At 51.8% G+C, this 19,221-nt stretch overlaps 1 protein-coding gene across 1 annotated transcript in view; it reads right to left on the bottom strand.

Annotated features, from left to right (window-relative positions):
• LOC133355868 (protein phosphatase 1 regulatory subunit 16A-like) overlaps positions 1-19,221 on the bottom strand; it is a 134,239-nt gene that overhangs the window by 46,972 nt on the left and 68,046 nt on the right. The window contains exons 4-5 of the mRNA XM_061573281.1: positions 14,345-14,415; positions 2,263-2,408 (exon numbers count right to left, since the gene is read on the bottom strand). Coding sequence (XP_061429265.1) covers positions 2,263-2,408; positions 14,345-14,415 — 217 coding nt within the window. The remainder of the gene's footprint in view (positions 1-2,262; positions 2,409-14,344; positions 14,416-19,221) is intronic.

Genomic DNA, 19,221 nt, shown 5'->3' with positions numbered 1-19,221 from the left:
CTCGAACGAAGGTAATGTGCGTGGTTTTGACACGCGACGCACAAAGGAGGCCGAGCGTCACACTTGCGTGCACTTGCGCGCGCGCGGGAACTATTTTTTACGCCGCGCCATCACTCTGCTCAGGCAGGTGGGCAGGCATGAATACCCACGACAAGGGGTCGGCTTCACATCCCACGCCGACCACTGATTGACGCGCAGCATCATCGAGAGCAACCTCTCAATAGAAGGCCGCGCTTTCAAAAATATTTTCATCTTTTTTTTTTTTTACTTGAGGCATCCAGGGCAGCCTTTGTGGCTTTTTGCGCTTAATCTAAAAATGAAAGATCCCCGCGTCTCTGTCGCCAGCTCCAGGTGCTCAATTTCAAGCCGCGCCAAATTGTCGGGGTGGAGGGGGGTGAGGGGGAGGGGTGAGGGGGATGGGGCCTCGTCGCCAGAACAAAGATTTGAGTAGAGGCCTGGGTCACCGCAGCGAGATCAGAGCCTGCGACGCGGGGCCACGGCCGCCCTGCACGTGACAGGGGCGACGGAAACTGGCGGCCAAGAATCACGGAAACACGAGGACAGGAGGAGGCAGAGAGGAGAGGAGAAAACAAATCTGAATCGAAGCTCCGCTTGGTTTGCGGCCGAGATTCACGGGCAAAGAAAGCGTTTGAGCGAGCAAGACGGTGAACAACAATTCGCCAGACGGACGACTCTGCCGGGGGTCAAGGCGGAAGACGTTCGGGTCGGAGGAGCCCCACGCGCTGGGAGGCTTCGGAGCAGTGGGAGGCAATCGACAAATAACAAATACTCTTCGTGATATTGTGGAGACGCGACGCGATGCGGGGCCCGCCGGGCGGGCGAGTGGGAGGGCACGCACGCGCCCGGGGAAGCGTTTTTCCTCTTTGCCCGTCGGCCGTGGTCACTCGCACCGTGCCCCGACTCTCGCGCCGTGGCCGCGAGTCCCAACGCACGAGTACCCATCTGAACCGTCGTCCGCCCACCCGTCCGCCCGTCCACCCGCCCGCACGCCCGCCCGCGCTGTTTAGCGCACCGCGCTACAAACCGCACCGGCGGCCCGAGTTCGATCCTCGCTCGTGAACAACAACGGTGGAAAATATTCGAACCGAAATTGGGTCTTCTGCTAGGTCGACTCAGCCTGAAATGAGTACCCAGTGCGGTGTGTTTAAACATCGCCGTTCGGGAGACAAAGGTGGCCCGGGCGTGGGGCTGGCCACCCACCCCCTTCATCAGTACTACTTGGTAACAGTACCTTCCACAATACTCTGTTACAGGCTATACGGGAGATCTTTGTCTTCGTATGTGCGAGTCAGTCAACCCATGGCACCTGCTCTGCTAGGTTTGTCCCGTCACCTCCTGCAAGCGAGCGTCCGACAGTTCACGTGGGCTCAAAGCGCACCTGGCCTGGCACAAGCGTCGTGGTGACGTCACTGCCACTCAGCGGAGAATGGCGACCGTTATTGTTGTGCATGCGTGCGTGTGCAGGTGTGTGCATGTTTGTGCGTGTGCGAGTGTGTGCGAGTGTGCGAGTGTGTGTGTGAGTGCGCGCGTGTGTGTGAGTGCGCGCGTGTGTGTGAGTGCACGCGTGTGTGTGAGTGCACGCGTGTGTGTGCGTGTGCACGCGTGTGTGTGCGTGTGCGTGCGTGTGAGTGCGTGTGAGTGCATGTGAGTGTGCGTGTGAGTGTGCGCTGCACTATGAACCCAGCGACCCAAGTTAAATTCCCGCTCACGGCCAACACCGGTGACGATTATTTGAACCGGTCCTGGGCCTCCCCTAGGTCGACTCAGCCTCAAATGAGTACGCAGTGCGGTGTTTAAACATTGCCAATAGGGAGACAAAGGCGGTGGGGCGTGGTTGCTGGCCACCAACCCCCTCATTAACCGTTCCGGCCTTCATAGGTGCTCGCTAACAGCACTTGCCCCAACAGTCTGTTAAGGCTATACGGGGGGTCTTTTCCTTTGTGTGTGTGTGGGGGGGGGGGGTGTTATTTACTCATACTTCACCATGCGGTTTCGTGGTGGTTGTTAAAAGTGGGGAGCTGTAGATGTGGGAGCATAGACGTGCAATACAACAATGCTATTTTGCTGCCATTCTCTGCTGACCACCACGTAACCCAACAGGCGACACGGGGGATCTTTGCCATTTCGCGTGCGTGCGTGTGTGCGTGTGTGCGTGCGTGTGTGTGCGTGTGCGTGCATGTGTGCGTGCGTGCGCGTGTGCGTGCGTGCGTGTGTGCGTGTGCGCGCGCGTGTGCCACTGACTGGCCGAGCAGCTGCTGCACGAGGGGAAGGTTCCCGCAGGCGGCGGCTGCGTGCAGCGGGGTCCAGCCCTCCGAGTCGCGGGGGTTCACGTTCGCCCGGTGCGCCAGCAGCAGCGCAACCACCTCGGAGTAGTCATCGATGCAGCACTGCCGGTGGGGGGCGGGGGGGGCACACGGCGTAAACACACGGCGAGGAACGTCGGTCAGCGACGCTGCGGATCCAACACCCTCCCCCCCTCCCCCCGCGTCGTCATTCGCAGGGTGGTCCCCGACCGGGGGAATCGGCGTTTTGTCGTCGGCCATCAGCGTGGAAGAGTAGGCCAAATACCATCCTACGGAGCTCCGTCCGGTGGAGGGACGCTCTCCTAGTGGCAGCGGTGTGAGTACTCGCAGGGAGGCGTCTGTCCATCCACCGCTGGATGAACGCATCCCCAAGTCATGGCCCCGATCATCATCAGCCATGGCCGATCTACTGCTGGATGAACCCATCCTCAAGCCACGGCCCACATCGCCATCAGCCATGGTCAATCCACTGCTGGATGGAGGCCTCCCCAAGCCGCTGACAACTACCTCCCGATCCTGCGATGTAGCAATCCACCCGGCACCGCTCCGTCCCCTCGGTGGGGCGTTCCCCGTTCCGTGACCGAGCCTAACTCTGCCACCCTGTTAAAGGCGGCCGGGCGCGGCGTCTGTGACAGTTTCGCCTCATTGGCATGCCGTGCCGGCCTTCACAGGTGCTCGCTAACAGCACTCGCCCCCAACAGTCTATGTAAGCTACAGGGAGGAATGGGGGGATATTTGTAATTTCATATCTGCACATATTTGTATAGCTGTGTGCGTTCATGCGCCAAACGCATATGTTTGTATATGAGGTGTGCGTGTGTGCGTGCATGTGTGTCTGTGCATAGCTGCGTGCGTGCATGCGACCGTGTATGTGTGTGTGTGCGCTAAAAATATCCACCACCGATGATGGACCATCTGTCGGCTCCTGAACGCAGATGCCCCCTCTCGGGGCAGCAGTCTACCCCCTTTTGTCACCGCCACTCTCAAATCAATGGAGCGCACCCCCACTAAGATTTCCCTGAACACATTGGTTCACAAAAAGTGTCAAAGTGGTGTCCTCCTCAAATCAGCATCGACACGCTCGCTGCTCATTATCACGTTTACAGCCCTGGGAAAGTGGTGGAAATTCCACGTTCCTATGGCCCACCGAGTTTATCCATAGCACAACCACCGGTGACTTCCCCATGATGCGGTATTTTAAAACTAAACTAAAAACATGTTTTTTATTTATTTTACCAGGTAAGGCCCACTGAGCTGTATAGCTCTTTTTCAGAAGCGACCTGGCCACAAATGATAGCCCAATGAAGTGGCTTATCATCTAAATGCGGAGGGAAGAAACCGGAGTACCAGGAGAAAAATCCATGTGACCACGGGGAGAGAGCCACGCAAACCTCAAATATACAGCAGGCGTCAAGGGGTCGGGATCAAACCCACGACTTCCTGCGTACCAGGTGACCCCAGAGGGATGATGGGCAGAGGTTTCCATTCTGTGGTCCACACGGCCGTCGGAAGTAGTCCATGGAACTGTTGCAAACATTACAATTTAGATTTTTAAAAATGTTTTATCGGTGCATGGTGGTGACAAATTTATCTTCAGCGGTTGACAAAAAACCGTGGCTCCAAGAAAGGTTGCGAACCAATGGGCCTAGACGATGAGAACCGAAATAATCTGTCGGAGGAATCGGTGAAGGGTTCTTAACCCTTTCCCTTTGCGATGACGCACGTGTTACATCATCATCCATCTTCAGGTTGGAAGACGCACCAAGGCTCCCACAAGGCCATGCGGGAGGGCGTGTGTCACAACCAGCATCAGCAGGCAACAGCCAACTCTGGCTGTCGCCCGATTTAGGCCGAATTGGCACTTTTATTTAGGTGACAAATCTTACTCATTGCCTGCGTCGGGTGCTGGCGGGTTAAACAACACGTTTATAATTGCGCGATCTAACCCCAAAAAACACCTCTATTATGGATAATGTTGGTCGCGAAAGCCTACTGCGTTATAAACTTGTGACACAGCTTGGTGCCGCCAGCTATCGTCGAGTTGCGGTTTGGTCGCTACAGTTCTCCGCGGTGAGTAACAACGTCTTTTAAAAACAACGGCGCCTCTCTCAATAAAATTAACGCCGAACCATCGGTGAACGGGGACACCCGCCCACTTGCAGACGTCTCGCTGAACGGGAAAGGGTTAACGGCCGCCGGTGAGAAGAGAAGGAATGGAGAAGCGGCTGCAACATCGCATGATTAAAACACTCCCAACCAACCTTCGTCATTAACAAACACTGCCCTCTGACTGAACGATAAGCCACATCGTAATCTAATGTCTTGGGTGATGACCGATTTTCGGGAGGCGGCAGTGCTCCGAAGCAAATCTTAAATTAATTAAAACCACCACCACCATTGATTTTTCCATCAGCGTAATCGCCACCGTCACAGATACTCATTACCATCAGCGGGCGCTTATGAAAGAGCATTTATGAGACCGCAATTATTTATCAATTGCTCGCTACACCGCACGTCTCAGCGCGGCCACAGTTCCGCTCTCACAGTGGCGGCGCTGCGCATGAGCAGGATTCAGCAAAAGCTCAGGGACCCCGATTGGGGCATCGGCGTGCACCGAACGTCCGTCGATTCCGTCAACATTCGCGTGTCATCGCACTGCATTCCACCGCACCTCCATCTTACACCTCTCTCACCTCCCCCACACACCTGTGCCGTCTGCGTCGCTCACTCCTCTCGTCCACGCATCCCTGTGCACTGCCAACGTCTATTCCACATCTCTACGCGTCCACGTACCCGACGCCTCTCATGCCATCCCACTGCACCTCCGTTGTCCGAACCTCTTCCGTCGTGTCACTACATCCTTTTTGCATTTCACGACGAGTTTGTAAAACACAAATGAAAAACACGTGATAATTTTCTCCATCGGAGGTGGGGGCGGGGGTGGAGGTGGTGGACGTGGCGGCCAACACATCTGCAGTATTCCCTCACTGTTCACAAACATCCGCTATCCGCTCTCCGCAAATCGCATCTGGAACTCAAAATGACCAATGCATCGAGAGAGCGATAGAGAAAGTGATGAGATAAATTGGTGAGATCATTTTCATGTATTTAATAGCATTTTTCGATTTAAAGCTTTCGTGACTGCAGGGATTCATCTTCTTGGTTCTTTCGGTAAAGTCACGTATTATTTTATTACTTCCCTTCTACATGACTTTACCGAAAGAACCAAGAAGATAATAGCATTTTTTTTCGTATTTAAGGTAATTCATGAAAAATGTAGGCTTTCTTAAGCCAATGTCATCATCCGCGAAATTTGCTATTCGCCAGCATCTCCGGAACACATCACTTGCGAATAACGAGGGAATACTGTACGAGTTAAAATAGATAATTTGCGTTGGGGGTCCCCGGATGAGCCCACGCGACCCTTGCACTCCCCAACCCCACTACCCGCTCGCGATTACACGCGAGAACACCGTCGCCTCTGTGACAGCGCCGAGGCGATGGCGTTGGCGCCAATGACGGCGTTGGTGGCACCACCGACGGCGTCCTTGGCGTCATCAATGACGTTTGCGCCTCCGTTTGTTCCGGCACCCTTCCCGTGAGAGGCTGAGATCTCTCCCCCCCGCGTTCTGCGTTGTGTAAATTTGGAACATCCAATTAAAGCAATCAACCTCATTACGGAGTGTAGTATGTGCGCGCATGAGAGACGCGTTTCGGAATTTATTCTTTTGGGGCGTTGGGATTTTCAGGCCCGATTTAGGATGTTTTCCGCTATTTTTGGGCTTAAATTAATGCAATTTTCATACCTCTCAGTGTGAAATTTTGCAGAAAATTGTAAAACTTTAATAATAATGATTTGCAAAATTCGTCATCCAAGTAATAAACAAAAGTGCTTTTTGTAAAGCAATTATTTTTAGAATTTAAGCCAATGCATGTTCGATGTTGTTAAAACGGTGTCATGTGATGACACTTTTGGCGGGAAAAGCACATAAGTGATGCCATTGAAGTGACATCACTTCCTGCGAGTGTCTGGTGATTTGTCAATGTAAGTATCAATATCTGGTTAGTGGTGAGTGCTTACTGGTGAGTGTGAAATGTCTTGGGAGTAGTGAGTCTCGGGGTGGAGGAGGCTCGTGAAGGACGCCGCTACTGGTCAGTTGGAGGCAGTCGCCCTCCAACAACAACGGAGGGCCGAGGAGTGACGCTCACGACAATGAGCGGAGCGCCGGGCAATTAAAATACAGCAAGCCGGTAAAGCAGTGGGGCACAGCTGGTGCATCTGCCCAGGGATTTCAGTGAGTCAACCCACGGCACCTGCTCGGTCTGTCCCGTGACCTCCTCTCAGCGAACCTTCGACACTTCACGTGGCCTCAAGATGGCACCTGGCCTGGCACAGGCACCGTGGTGATGTCACCGTCACTTCGTGTGCGAATAGCAGATATTGGTATCGGAGGATCAGTTGAGTGATGAGTGTTACCTCACCCTGTTTGAAGGTTGGTCTGCCCTGCAGTTTCAGCTTTATCGGGGCTCGTTATGTTTAACTGCCTTGGGAAGAACCTGAGCTGGACACTGCAATCGCAGCAAGAACGTGGGGTCATGGGTGGAGCTGGGGAGTGGTTGATGGCTGATAAGGGAGGGTTTGACTTAAGCGAGAGGGTCCATGGACTTGTGACAATCCAGACAACGACCCAAAACAACAAAAACACATTTGAGACAAAGTTTTTTTTGGATTAATTACTTGAATTTTTTTTTAAGTACATGCCATCGACTTTTCACAGAATACATGAGATTATTTATCATTATTTTATTATTTTCCTTCTATGTGACTTTACCGAAAGAACCAAGAAGATGAATCCCTGCAGTCACGAAAGCTTTAAATCGGAAGGAAAGTAATTAATGTGCGCCAACGGTGAACGAGGTGGCATAGCGGGAGTAGCTGAGAACGTCTACAGAGTTCCCGAAAGAGGCGTGGTTAAGGGTGGAGCCAGAGAGGGAACAGCTGCGGTGTAGCCTGGAACCGTCGGGAATGTTCTGGACGGAGGGCGTGGCCGAGGGTGGAGCCAGGCCGCGCCGAGAGGGATAAAAGGGAAGCCCCGATCACAGATCCGGGCTGTCCTGCAGGTGAAGTGGAACCCAAGTGCTACGTCTCCGTCCCTGTCTTCGACATCGTGAGTCAGGCAGCACACGTTGGCTGCTCTGACCCGATTATAGTTATCCCGTATGTAAGAGAAATTAGGTGTATTGTGGTCCTATGCGTAACAAGAGTGAGAATATGTGTATTTAGTCCCAGTGTGTAACGGTGTTGCATAAAGTGTAGAATAAACGTTGCTGCCTCCTAAATAGTGTCTCTGAATAACTCACTACACAAACAAAGGGTACGGACTCTGGGATTCCTATCTTCACACTGCCAAAATATCATCATCATCATCATCCCTCAACAACTTCAAGCATAGACTACGGATCAGCCTGATGGGTAGCAAAACAACCCAGTAGTCTCCTCCATGTAGCTTAACTCCCGATAACAACAACAACCTGCCATTCGCCACTAAGTGGTGGTGATGTCACCACGACTGCTTGTGCCAGGCTATGTGCACGTTGAGGCCATGTGAAGTGTCGAACTGCCCGCTGGCAGGAGGTCACAGGGCAGACTCAGGTGCCACGGGTCGACTGACTGAGATGACTGGCTGATGCACCACCTGTGCCCCCTACTAACTCGCACACATGCTCACACACGCGCGCTGCACACAAACAACAAACGTGTTTTTGTTTGTTTTATACTCGCGTGTAACGTGTTTAATTGTAATTAGTATGCTTTGTTTAATTGATTGAACTATCTGTGTTATACATGTTTGGGTGTGGTTTTCATGTCAGCCCTCGGCGGTTTCAAACCTCACCTGCATCACCTTTTTACCTTGAAGGTTTATATCTGCACTGCACGTCTTTCACTCGTCTTTTTTGTGAGAGTAATATAAAAACAAATACTAGATAATCCACTCCAAGTGTGCTTTCCCATTAACTCTTGATTATTCCCCCCACCGCACCTCCGATTAGCACGCGTTGGCCAACGCACGGACGCGCGCACACACACACACACAGCCTTTCGCAGTCATCCTTGCGGAGTGGAGAAGAAGTTTTTGGAGGTTGCTCCGGAGGGCACTTTCATTTTGTAATTCGACGTTAAAAGCCTTGCACTCTAAATAAAACGCGTATGCAAAAATGAGAACGTGACACTTTTCTCCATCAGGGGTTCAATTACAGGGAAAGGGGGGGAGGTGGTAGTGTAAAAAACCCGCCGGCCTTCTGACAAAGCGACACTCATCACTCCCCTCGAATGAGCAAAAATAAATCTCTCCCTCCCCCCTCGTAGGTCATTAAATTAAAAGTAGTTGTCGCACCTAATTACCGTAAGGTTTTCAAAGTATAACCGCGACGCGTTAGCCTTCGGCGATTCACAAATTACCTTGTCGGCAGGTTAATCTCCTCCCACAGACACAAAAAACCAATATGCCCTTTTCTCGTTACAAAGACCGCATTTTTTCTTTGAAAGGCCGATAGTGGGTATCTGAGCAGCGCAGCAAGGCTGTGCGGTTATTTCTTTTTTATATTTATTTATAGCTACGTATTTATTTAATCTGGAAGGCGATGGGGGGGGGGGGCGGCCGACGTTTTGTGATTTCCCTCGCGGCCGAGCGACACGCGCACGCGTCACGCCGGACGCACGCGCGCGACGGTCAGCGCTCGCTGGGCCGGGCTCGCGACGTGGAGGGCGCCGGCTCGCCCGGGTTGATCTCCCAACGCAAGCCACGTTGAAACGGCTTTCGCGACCAACATTATTCATAATCAAGGTTTTTGGGTTAGATTGCGGAAGTATGAATGTTGTGTCGTAACCCTCCACCACCCGACAAAGCCAGTGAGGTTTGTCACGTCAACAACGCGCCAATTAGTTACTACTTCAGCCCACCGGCCTTAAATCCACCCCACCACACCCCCCGCCCCAACACTCCATCTCCCACGCACCCCCCTCCTTACCACAAACCCCCCCACCCCACCCACGCACCCTGGTCACCCAACGGTACAAATGGGTCCGCCGCAGGTCGCGAATCGGAAGGTCGCGTGCGCTGGGGAACTCCGCGTGCTGCTTACATCGCAGGAGCATTGTGGGTGGTGACGATGGGCTTGTGAAGGGCCTTCATTCAGCGGGGTTTTGACCACGGCCGACGATGATGACAAGTGATGACGATGATGACGATGATGATCGCAACCAATGGGGATGAACTACGGTAAATGACAGAAGATAAATAAGGCTGCAAAGGTGGGGCCCCCAGGGTGAAATGTATAGAAAAATAAAAGTCAGAAAAGTGAAACGAAACTCAGAAAAATGGAACGTTGCATGGCGCGATTGGAACGCGAGCCGAAAAGTGCACACAGAGCACGGTGGAAGTCCACGCTTCGGATCTGCACTGGGAGACAGGAACAGGGGGGACACGTGGGGCACCGGAGATCCGTTCAGAAACGTAAAGCGGGCTTGGGCAAGACCCGTCACTGACAGGGGGACGATGGTCAGCGCTTGAGACGAACTTTGGAAAGGCGACCAAGGAAGAAGCACGCCCGAGAGGGCGGGCATCCAACGCCATGGCGGGGTGATGAAATTGGCGAGCGCATGCAGCGGCGACATCGTCCGTTGCATCGTAAGACCGAGGGAGATGGCGACGGCTTGGCAGCGACGATAAATGCAGCCCCACGTCATCATCGTCACGATCCATCTCACTCCTGAACGCAAGCCGATCGCATTTCTCCGATCTTATTTCTCCGATCTCATTGCTCCAATCTTATTGCTCCAGTCCTGGAATGCAATGATCCATCTCATTCCCACACACGGGCCGATCTCATTGTTCCATCTCCGCAATGGTCTTCCTTCAAGGTGAATCCGCTCCTTTATTATTATTCCTACTTCTGTATTAGTATTCGTGAATACATGTCGGAGTTTCGTTGATGATGATAATGGCCATGAGTAGATTTTTGTTTACAAAGACATGCTTTCCTGTCCAATGATTGTCTCTTATTGACTTTTATCAACTAAAGAAAATACTTTGTACAAAAGGAGATAAGAGTCCATTACTGTCACGAGTTCTCTTGCGGCAAGGGGATTTAGGATTTATTCACCAATTAGTTTTGCGGACAAAACACGAGTTTATCATCAATGCTAGCGAGATGCGAATCACACTCGGTGTTTTTTATTTATTTATCCAGCCGGTTCCGCTGGCTGCTTATTTATTTATTTAGTCACCTGTACATTTCGCGGTGCAAAAAAAAAACGGCGGCGAGTTCAACGCCGCCGGCAGAAAAAAAAAATCGATGAACAAAACTGTTGATGGAGCGAGCGGCAGTCAAGGGAGGCGGTCTTTGCGCTAAAAACAAGACAACCTCGGGGAGCGGATGCGGAGACGAGACGCGATGGGACGGGCCGTGCTTTAGTCATCAAGGGCCCTGTCTGACGATAGTGATGGTGACAAACGCGGTTACGTTGGCGGCGCGACTGCTAAAAATACATCTACCTTTGGCCTTACATTCTTGGACGAACGCAACAATGGCCTGCTGTTTAAGGATTGGCTCTCAATAGATTACAACGTCTGCGTATCTGTCAAGGAGTGTAAACCATCATCACGCGAACTCCAGTGTCGTCCTCGTAAGCAGCAGCAGCTTTTGGCTCGCCGTCGAACAAAGGTGGCTGTCACCGCATTGCACGGCGCTTTCAGATGCGCTGCTTCTGCGGCCGTCTGGAACGATCTTCCTTCCGATATTAGAATGCCACTGGAGCTACGTCGTGCAGAGATAGGCTACTGGACACAGTCTAAGTGCAAACTGCTTTACAAACATCGTGGGGAAAACTAAACTAAAACTTTGTTATTTTACCAGGTAAGGCCCACTGAGCTGTACAGCTCTTTTTCAGAAGCGATTTGGCCACAAATGATAGTTCAACTAAGTGGCTTATCACGTGCAATTTTTTTTTCATAGCAGCCAAACACTGATTGTGGAAGGAAAAACCGGAAGAATCCAGAGACAAATTTACACGACCATAGAAAAGAGACATGCAAACTCGAAATATACAGCAGACGTTTGGGCTGGGATCGAACCCACGATCTCCTGCATACCAGGCGAGGTAGTTAACATCTCGCCACCGTGGCGCCCCAATGCTTCGCCGTGCTTCAGAAGTGGCCGAATGCTATGCAGGAGATTCAAGAGAGGCGTGACCGCGTCGGGAAATGGCCGGGGTGGTGAACAAGAGTGCAGACGCGGCTAATCAGACGGGACGGAGAACGTGACGGTCGTTTACGCGACGCTGCGCCATGCGTTCAAATATTGCAGTGCGAGCGGGCAAGCGAGCGATAGAGCGAGCGCGAAAGCACGACTGAAAACCGGCGCCGATGCGTTTAAGGGAATGTGTATTTTCGGAAATAATCAGAGTAAGGTCATTTTGGCCCGAATTCTAATTCACGTAAAGTGAGGCGCGTGCTCTCATGAAGGTTATTAATGTCTTAAGGCAAGCGGCGGCTGCTATGTCCAGGAAATTATCTGCGAATTTGATTTATTACGACACATCACGCTTAGACAAATAATAACGCCCCGGCGCGGTATGGAAATGAACTGTCGGCAGCCATCCAAGTGAGCCCGAAAATGTGAAATTATTCCTGAGATTCTCATTACAAACTAAAATAATATAAATAGCATTTAGATTGCAATCGGCGGGAGAACGTCACGCGTCGCGTTTTTTGTTGTTTTCCTTTCCCCCCCCGAACAAGCCGCTCACGGCTGTCTCTTCCACGGCCGCAGCCAAAGCCGCTCCGTGCTCGGAACTGCCGCATTCTATCTCAGCGATATCACCACGCGTATCACGACTGCCTTGTTCTATCTCCGCAATTTCGCCGTACGACTCCTAAATTCTTTTTTTGCTGTTGCTTCCATCTCCCGGTAATGTCAGAATCAGAATCGGAATATTACACTGGAAGAATCCGATGAGGCCGGAAGAGGTGCTGATAGGCTAGACAAGTTGTCTTCACTCATTTTCAGAGGGTGGGGACCCGCTTTCGCCGATAAGACATCATCAGTGTGAGAGCCGCCTCACATTTGAAATCGTTGTTGGGTGGATAATAGGGGCTGTTTTAACTGTTGTGCACTGTCGGGGCCACACGTCAGGGGCCGCACTAAAGGCCACCAGCGGCTGCCAGTGGCCCGCGGGCCTTGCAATGAAGAACGCGATATCGCCGTAAGTCTCCGACATACGCCGGAGACGTACGTCAGAATCGGAATCAGAATATTTACCTATATCGGAGGAATCCGATGAGCTACAAATCTCTTTTTTTTCACACAGATGTCCACTAGGACGTCGACGGCAGGCCTCGAACGTATGGGGCTGATGCAGGAGCGCGTTTACCCCGGCCTTTGCTTCCATTTAATCTTTGGCAGAACGGCCAAAACCTCCATCGCCATTACCACGGTGGTTAATGTCCCCATGACTTTGCTCATTGATTCCTCCGCCCATGGTGAGGACTCGCTCTCGATCAGACCGACTGTTTTGCTTCACCCGTACTGTGTTGAACAAACCCCACACTTGCAGGTCACAACAAGGCACTCACTCACCCCACCCACATCTGACTCACTGTTACACCCACTCATTCATTCATTCACCCACCCACCCACTCACCACACTGCAGGTCACATCACTTCCCTTTCGGCTTCTTCCCTCGCACTCCTCCTCTCTTACAACCTCACTCAGTTCAGGAAACCAATGAACGCTCATATTTTACACATTCAACGGTGGTGTTCATTGCTGGCCGCTTGGCACATCGGGACTCCAGACCCCGTGCGGTCAGACATTTCACGGCAAGCCTCCCGATATTAATTGCCTAACCATCTCCGGGGTATTTCGTACACACGCCGTCGGCAAACTTCTCTCCGCTGAGAGCCGGCGCGGGCACACGGCAGCGCTTCGAGCCCCGGTCGCAGCGTAATCCCTGGCAAGATCAACGCGTGGCTCCGTGTGATCTCGGAGCCCTCGAGCGACGGCGTCGCGGCCGTGGCATAAATCCCCGGCAACAATCGATGCTTCTTAACGAACTGTACCGCGCGGTTTTTACGGCGCAGACGAAACGTCCCCGACGCACTCAGCTTGCCCCACCGCGCCACCTACCCCCCCCCCCCCCCCATCGTGCCACCTCCTCTACTCACATCTCCCCCCACTGCACCACCCTCCTCCACCCACGGCGCCACCACGGTTTCGAAACTCCGGGTTTCATAAGCAGAGTCAGACTTGTTAAGCAAACGCTCCTGAGTTGCCAAATGCTACTGGCAAGAGCACACAGTATGCCACCCTGTGCAATGCAAAAAGCAATACTAGATGAAACTTTATGATGCAACTGCTGTGAAACATCACGTCTCATGACCTATATAAAGATTTATATTTCGGAACAGACCTCCGCTCTTCGTCTGCATCGACAAATATAGCATTCTGAGTCACTGGCCTTCTGGATTTCGGTTCCATTACTCGACCCAGTGGATTAATGATAGCAAAACGTGGCGTAATAAAAGCCTCGCCCGTTACCCACGTGTGTGCCGCTGAACGGGAGGTGAAGGACAGGACTTGGTGAAGTCACAGCCATCTTCATTGGCCGTGCCATGCTGGGCGTGGCCTGTACGGGGTTGCCCGCCTTCGGGAGGTAGGAAGTCCGGGCGGATTTTTTTGTTGTTTAAAGGGGGCCTGTTAATCGACGATTTAAAAAAAAAGGAGTCGATCGTATGTACGTATGTATGAATCTACGTACATATGTTGAGCTTCTTTCGCACCGTACGTAGCCAACTGGGCTAATCGGAGGTGAGGCAGCCCATTAAACGTCAATGCGCTTTAATCCCTCCACCTCCTCCGTGGGACGTCCCCGCAGCTCTAAGCTCCCCCTCCGCCCTCTCCCACACAGTCCCCCCCCGCCCCTCCCCCCCGGCCCCCCTGCCACGGGAGGCCGTCTCACCTGATGCAGGGCCGTTAATCCATCCTCGTTACACAGGTCGGGGCTGACTCCGCTCCGCAGCAAAGAACGCACTGCACACGCGCACACACACAGGGGGGTCTTACGCTTAGCCACCGCGCACGCGAACAGACTGTTGAAGCGAGTGCCGCTCATAATAATGATCATTATCATTCTAAGCACCAAACTAAGACTTCTATTTGTATTTCACCAGGTAGGGCCCGCTTTTTCAGAAGCGGACTGGCCACAAATGATAGCTCAACGAAGTGGCTTATCGTGTGGAAATTTATAGCTGACAAAAAAACTCTAAACGCACGACGTTGAGTCTAAATGTGGAGGGAAAAACCGGAGGACCCAGAGGAAAATCAACTCGACCACGGGGAGAAAGTGACATGCAAACTCCAAATATACAGCAGCGGGCGTCAGGGTTGAGATTGAACCCACAACCTCCTGTACACCAGGCGAGGTAGTTATCATCTTTCCAGTTATAACTTCTGTCTGTCTGTCCGTCCATGTGTCTGTAACATAATTCTCCTGAAGTTGATCCAATATGACAGATACTCGAGTGCAGAGTTGAATTGCTATTGAGGACTAACGTGGACTAACAATTTGTTAACCGGTTGCCCATAACATGGAGACAAACCGGAGCAAAAAAAACAAAAAGACTACATTTTAAAAAGGCTAAATCACATTTGTCCCCACACCTCCAATTATCAGGCTTGGGCTACGTACGGCGCGAAAGAAGTTCTAGATAGATACATACACACATATTCTTAGGTGTTTTCAGTAAAATCACGGTTCCACCTGAAGACGGAAGCTTGTGTTGCCTTCGAAACGTCGTGATTTTTATTTTATTTTTATTTTTTACCTACGTGACTTTACCGAAAAAACCTAAGAATATGAATCCTTGCAGTGAAGAAAGCCTCAAATCTAGAATACATACACACGTCCCGACAGGTATCCACCAGCTCCCTCACTGCTCATGAAAGACTCCCAAAGCGAAGAAGGTGGCTTAAGGGCTTCGCGTCACTCCACGCGTACGCCCGTGGCTTCTCTAACTTGTTTAGTAAAATACGCTAACTTAGAGCGCTTCGTCAATCGCACACCACCCAAGGCGGATTTTTACTTTCGGCGAGGTAATTTAATAAATTCATTGCAGCAGCAGGGCATTCATACCGTAACGCCGTCTTGATGAGGCCGGAGTTGGTAGTTAGCACACGAGCCGTAACAGCCAGCACAGAATATCACGTTCAGATGTTCCACTCTATCCGCAGTTACGGGCTGGCTGCCTGCCTCCTAGCGTCAAATGAGGCGTTAAATAGGCCGCATGTAAACCATGCCGTGCGGCGTGCCGGTCTCCCACCAATCCCCCCCCCCCCAACCACCCCCCCCCCCCACCACCACCCCGTTGTAACTTCACCGACAACAGTGACGGATTTTTTTTTTCCATTCAGACGCTGTCTTTCCGACAGACCTGTTCTTCACCTGAGGACGGCTGCTTGCGTTGTGGCCGAAACGTCGTGAGAATTATTTGATTATGTTTTATTATTTTTTTATTTCCCTTCTACGTGACTTTACCGAAAGAACCAAGAAGAAGAACAGTGACGGAGCGCTGAAAAATGTAAAGAACACTCCGATTTCTCCTGGCAAGTCCAATCGTGGCACAGGTGGTTTCTCCCACCGCCCCAGGTTATTTGACGCGCCGAGCCAGAACCAAAGCGGGGGAATCTGCTCGCGAGACATCTGAATCTGGCACGGGGCCAAGCAGGGCCAGGGGGTGGTGGGGGGGCGGCGACGTCAAGTCAGGAGGCTGTGAAGACACACACAGCGTCGGCGGCGACGCGTCGCGACTCGTTCCACTGCGCGCGTCGTCAGCAACGGCACGGCTCGAATTTTTCAGTGGGGAAAAACAACTTGGGGGCCGGAGGGGGGGGGGAGCTCGTGAGGCCACGGAAGAAGAAGAAGACCTCGCACCAGATGGGAAGACACAGTTCAGCCCAGCGGACAGAGACTCGGCACAGCGGGATTTATAACAATAATAACAGCAGCGGAGAAAGCGGAAAAGGGTGAACTCAAGTCTACGGCTCGGGCAGAAACGCGTAACTCTGCCAGGTGATGAATTTCACACGTACACCTGAATTTATTATTTATGTGCGATGTTATTTATGTGCGGGCGGCAGGGGAACGGAGACGCAGTGCTTTCGCACCATCAATCGGGCCCGGCTGAGAGTTGAATTCCCGGCCATGGTCAATCCGAATTGGTCCCGGCTCCCTCACTACCCCAAAACAATGCTCAATGACCAGCACGGTGAAGTACGGTCAAACGACCCCCCACAATCATTCACAGCGTGGGCGAGCATTGCATTGACAGAGGGTTGTGAATTATTCAGTTTTATTACGAATGTATAGACCTTGTGTATGCGGTGGAAGCTGACGGTGGTTTCACGACGGAAGTGATACAGTGAGGTGCGTGACCACTTCACCGCCTCTAGCACCATGTGGCACGCATGTGGCACGCATGTGGCACGCGTGTGGCACGCATGTGGCACGCGTCATAGGTGAAGGCACAGCCCTGCAATTTCTTGCACACACGTCACCGCTGGTGCAAGCGAAGCCCTAAGAGAGGTCACCTCGGGGAGGTTATTTGGCCTACTCTTCCACGCTTGGCGGACATCTCAAAAGAGGTGGAAGTTACCCCGATCGACTAAATGTGGTTCATCCTATTATACCGCTGCCTGATGCTGGGTGGACAGAGGAAGTAGCCTGGTGGGTGGTGGGGGGCGGGAGGAGAGATTTAAAATAAACGTGGCCCCGTTTGCCGTGGTGGAAAAATGTTAACGACATCGCCTGGTATACAAGATGTCGTGGATACGATCCCAACCCTGATGCTTGTTGTAAATTTGGAATTTGTGTGTCTCTCTCCCCGTGGTCGCGTGGATTTTTCTCTGTGCCCTCCAGTTTTCCCCCTCCACATTTAAAATAAACTTCACGTGTTTTAAGAGTATTTGGCTGCTATAAATTTCCACGTGACAAGCCACTTCGTTGAACTGTCATTTGTGACAGCCAGGTCACGTCTGAAAAAGAGCTAGACAGCTCAGCAGGGCCTTACCTGGTAAAATACAAATAGTTTGCAGTTTGCAAGTGAAGTGCCGGGAGATCGACAATCGAACCGGTCATCTCTGGAACATGAGGTCAAGCGTGCCGACCTCGACGCGACGTGGCAGGTCGCGCGTAGGCGCGTGGGGAGGGGGGGAATAATCCGGGCAGCGTCACATGACTGAGAATCCATACCTGGCGGGTGTCGCGCCGAGATGTGATCGCGCGGGAAAACATTTTCCAGGCCTCATTGGGTTTTCTTAAATTATTAACAAGTCGCCGTGAGTAACGTCCTGCTGCGCTAAATGACCTTTGCATGAAAAACACTGCCTTTGCGGTAAAACACTGCTTTCCCTGGAGCCCAAGTGAAGACTTTGCCCTCAACAACCACAACATTCTCATATCTCACGAGCGACCTGGGGCATTGAGACTGCCAGTAGGGGGCGATGATTTCCAACTGAGTAACCTGCGGCAGTGTAACTTTAGAATTTGACAACTTTGGACCCTGGCAATGGCACAAGATGGGCTTGCCCTCACGAATGAGCTCAGGGGGCATTTGACGTCCGCTGCGAAGCAGTCGGTGCCGGAGTATTGTTTATCACGGCTATTACACACCGCAGTCATAATCCTGGGGCCCCGCTGTGGTGAGATGTTAACTTCCTCGCCTGGTATGCAGGAGATCGTGGGTTCGATCCAGACCTTGATGCCTGTTGTATATTTGGAGTTTGCGTGTCTCTCTCTCTCTCATCATCATCACGGTGGCTAGGAGATGTTAACTTTCTCGCCTGGTATGCAGGAGATTGTGGGTTCGATCCAGACCCTGATGCCTGTTGTATATTTGGAGTTTGCGTGTCTCTCTCTCTCCCCGTGGTCGCGTGGATTTTTCTCTGGGGCCTCCGGTTTTTCACTTCCACATTTAGAATGAACATCGCACGTTTTAAGTATTTTGCTGCAATAAATTTCCACGCGATAAGCCGCTCTGTTGAGCTATACAGCTCAGTGGGCCTTACCTGGTAAAATAAAAATTAATTAGTTATATATCATGACGGCTGGTGTAATCTGCCCCCAGTTCCATTACGAGATAACAGAGACTTCTCCTTACAGATTTGCCGTACTGCATGGCGAGACTTGCTGTACTACGAGAGAGAAAATAAAAATCTGGGAGTTCCAGTACATGAGGCACATCCATCCAATAAAAAAAACGAGAATCTACAAACGCAACTGGAACCCTTTCTGTAAGCCAATTAATTACGCATAAATCACTCACGGATTAATTAATGATGCGTGCATTTATAGCCCATTGCATCTCTCGTGTTCTAGGTGTATGGACGGCTCCCCTGAGAGAAGTGGGGCGTACATCGCCGTTTTAATGTTATTTATTCTAGCGCGTATGGCACAGACTCCCGCAGATCACCGGCCCTTCTTTAAAAATCCACTGCTGGATGAGGGCTTTTCCGACACCGCGTGCGTTGCCCGGGGTTACATTGGCCCAGCGACGGAGGGCAGCACGGACGTGGGAACACAGAGACCATCGCAAGCTTCATAGAAAACTCAACGCAATCGTCGATAGCACAGTCTTCAAAGGAAAAGCAAGATATGGATGAAGAGGGGTCATCTCTCGAAACGTCGCCCGAAAAATGTTTGTTTCTTTGAAGGCTACACGCACACACAGTGCTATTGACGAGCGTGTAGTGTTGTTGTTTGTGCACCACTGCTAATGCATCATCATCATCATCAGCATCACCAAATAATTGTGCCCAACCGTTTACAGAACCACCATCCAC

This window comes from Lethenteron reissneri, chromosome 52 (assembly GCF_015708825.2).
Source record: "Lethenteron reissneri isolate LAM-NWPU_2019-01 chromosome 52, ASM1570882v1, whole genome shotgun sequence".
NCBI classification, from domain to species: Eukaryota; Metazoa; Chordata; class Hyperoartia; order Petromyzontiformes; family Petromyzontidae; genus Lethenteron; species Lethenteron reissneri.
The sequence above is the reverse complement of the archived record's forward strand: the minus strand, read 5'-3'. Positions and strand labels throughout refer to the sequence as shown.